General features: G+C 38.4%; 1 protein-coding gene and 1 long non-coding RNA gene across 2 annotated transcripts; one reads left to right on the plus strand and one right to left on the minus strand.

The window, feature by feature from the left end:
• Window positions 1-468: 468 nt before the first annotated feature.
• Window positions 469-1154, minus strand: LOC147484802 (uncharacterized). The gene is made up of 3 exons (XR_015203533.1): window positions 987-1154; window positions 850-906; window positions 469-690 (listed from the first exon to the last, which is right to left on the minus strand). It is a non-coding gene; the product is annotated as an uncharacterized LOC147484802 (long non-coding RNA).
• Window positions 1155-1425: 271 nt separating this feature from the next.
• LOC147484803 (uncharacterized) lies at window positions 1426-1956 on the plus strand. Its single transcript, XM_086579822.1, has one exon. It carries the CDS (start codon window positions 1426-1428, stop codon window positions 1954-1956), a length of 531 nt encoding a protein of 176 aa, XP_086435948.1.
• The last annotated feature ends 1195 nt before the right edge of the window (window positions 1957-3151 follow it).

A 3151-nucleotide genomic window follows, 5' to 3' on the forward strand; every position in this document is an offset into this window, starting at 1 on the left:
TCGGTTGCCAAAGCGTGAGTGTTTGCTAACTAAAAACAATTTTGATATTCTTCTAAACCAAATGTGTCTATTCTCGTAACCAATTTTAGGTTGTCGAAGATGAACTAATTCATGACCATCGAAGGAACATGACGCCTACAATAACCGACTTTCGGGCATTAATAATGCTCTCACTAGGATCTTGTTCAGTGTTTAACTAGTGACTCTACTAACATATTACAAAAATCAGCCAAGAGAATGCATGAATAATGTTAGACAAATCCAAAGTACAATCCACAATTAAATTGCCCAAGAGAATGCATGAATTGAAAACCAAGTAACAAACATCAAACAATATTGAATGTCAAGTATCTATCACCATTATAAAGAATCTCACGAAGATTGCTTTAAAGTACTTTTGACCTGGAATTGAAGGTGGTGATGATCTTGGCAGTTGATAAGAACAAAATATCGCGATTCTTCCTTGAGTTCTTGAAGCTCTTTAACCTCTGCACTTTCTAAATGGTAAGAGACTATTTTATTTTCCAATCTCATGAACAAACTTGAGGATCAGCCACAATGAGGTAAGGAGGACTTGAAGAAGGCTCGAATGCGAAGCCTTGAACAATAAAATAGTGAGGTGGTCGAGCATCTACTACGGGGAGAATTGGAGGGAGTTTTTGGTCTTTTTGCGTGACCGGATTGCAGATGCTGTAGTGAACATTAAATTCAGAGGAAAGGTTTTGACACAGGAGCAAACCATTGGAGGAATTCAATACTGTAACCCAAAAATCATCCCTTTGCAAAGAAAAACAAGAAGACTAAAAGATAGAGAGCACAGCACGCACAAATGAAAATAAAAAATCGCACCTTTTGCAGCAACTAAATCGAACTTGGACACAAACCGAGCAAATCCAATTAATCCAACTGAAGAAAGAGAGAGAGAGAGAAGTTAATTACCAAACCCTACGTAATTGAAAGGAGGAGGAAGGGGAAGGCATACTTACAAGCGGCGGCAGCAAACAACTTAAGAACGAAACAGATTTGAGAGAGATTGAAAGAAATTTGAGAGATATAAAGATGGTTTGTTTCCATAGGTGTGATACGTGAAACTCAGAGAGCGCAAGTTTTTAGAAGTTTCCTTCTATTTTCCAAATTTCTAATTTTTTTTTGTGTGTTTTTAATGTTCACGGGTTTGGCGTGAATAAGTTTAAAATAAGAAAATTAAAACAAAAACGTTAGAAATTAATTCAATTTTAATGGAAAATCATTGTAACAGTTTTTATAATTGCTCCGCGGTATTAAAGTGAGAGGAACTCTCTTACGCTTAAAAATGTTACTAATGAAAAAAAATGAACGTTACTAATATCCTGTTTTGGTGTAGTGGATAGTGATAATGATTATGATTCTGATTCCCAGAGAAGACGACGTATTGAAAGACACTTCATGCATGAACAAGAAGTGTCGACAGCAGCTGCACTCGCAATTCAAATGAATCTTGTTACAGCAGCTCATATCATTGAAAACTCTAATCAACCAACTCTCCGTATTGGGTCTGTCCCAGGACGCGCTTATAGGAACCGTAATAGGGCAACGGAAAATGCTCTCTTAAAGGCCGATTATTTCGGTGTCAATCCCACATATGATGAAGTTTTATTTTGGAAGCGCAATAGAATGAGCAGTCACCTATTCTTAAGGATTAGGAGTGGTCTTAAGGAACATAGTGATTTCTGGATGAAGAAATATGATGCAGCCAATAAACCCGGTTTGTCGTCACGCGGCAAAATAATGTGTGCGTTGCAAATGCTAGCAAACGGAAGCCCAGCTGATTCAATGGATCAGTATTTTCGTATTGTGCAGTCAACAACACTCTCCTTTGTTAAAATGTTTTGCAAACATGTGGTGGAGAGATTTGGTGCACAATATCTGAGATCTCCAAATGAAGAAGACATTGCCAGATTACTCCCCATTCTTTGAGTTAAGAGGTTTTCTGGCATGCTTGGCGCCTAGATCGTATGCATTGGGCGTGGCAAGCATGTCCAATGGAATGGGCGGGGACGATATCTTGGGCGACATGGATCGGCAACTCTTGTACTTTCGAGGCGGTTGCTTCTTTCGACATGTGGATATGGCATGCTTACTTTGGTTTACCGGTACTAATAATGATGTTAATGTTTTGTGGCTCTAATCTTTTCACAAACTAACATTAGATTTAACCCTCCGGCAAACTATTCTCTCATGGGTAAGGACTATCTTGTCGGTTATTACTTGGTCGACGGTATATATCCTCGATTGTCTACACTAGTGAAGGCGAAAAGGAATCCTAAATCAAGAAGAAATAAATTTTTACTGTACGATGCAAGAATCTTATAGAAAAAGGCGTTGAACGAGCATTTGGGGTTCTTCAATCTCGTTTTGCAATTGTTAGAGGCAAAGCTTCGCTTGTGGGACAAAGATGTGCTCCATGATGTTATGTCGGCGCATTATTTTGCATAACATGATTGTTGAGGAAGAAACGACATAACTATTTGAACACTTATATTTATGGAGACTCTGAACCTATTATTAACCATGATTACTTTGAAAATCCTAATATAGCATAAATTGTTCTCGACCGAAACCCCAATTCAGCTGAATTTCGCAGAGTCTTGCAACGCGTGGCATATGTGCATAATAGGCACGAGCATGTGGAATTAGAGCAGCGTCTGATTAACCATTTATGGGAATGGCGTGATCAGAATTAAGATGTTTTTATGTCGTGCATTTCTTATATGTTCCCAGTGTACGTTTACTCGTGCGTTTACTCGTGTACGTTTACTCGTGCATTTATGGGATGGTACCGCTTTGAACTAATCGTCCTTCGTGAAAAATCACAGGCCTTAGAAGCTTGGTCCTAGGAATTGGCTCGCATTTGGTTCCCGGTACAATGTAAGCTTCCTGTAGTAGGCACACTTCATTGAGATGACAAATCGAAAATACATGCCCTCTAACAGTAGATAAGGAACTACATATAAGATTTCATTTTTTTTTTGGAAAGGAATGCCTTTAACTTCCCTGTCTTTTCGAAGTCCCTAGAAATAAGAATTCCGATTATCTACACTAAGTAAGCCGTGTTTTATCACTTTTATGTACTAGACTAGGTACAAATACAATCATTGTGTTTTTGGCAGTG

This window comes from Coptis chinensis, chromosome 8 (genome assembly GCF_015680905.1).
Source record: "Coptis chinensis isolate HL-2020 chromosome 8, ASM1568090v1, whole genome shotgun sequence".
Classification (NCBI taxonomy): Eukaryota; Viridiplantae; Streptophyta; class Magnoliopsida; order Ranunculales; family Ranunculaceae; genus Coptis; species Coptis chinensis.

Excerpts from the sequence above, each read along its gene's own strand:
- LOC147484803 (XM_086579822.1), top strand. The coding sequence starts at position 1,426 with ATGCATGAACAAGAAGTGTCGACAGCAGCTGCACTCGCAATTCAAATG.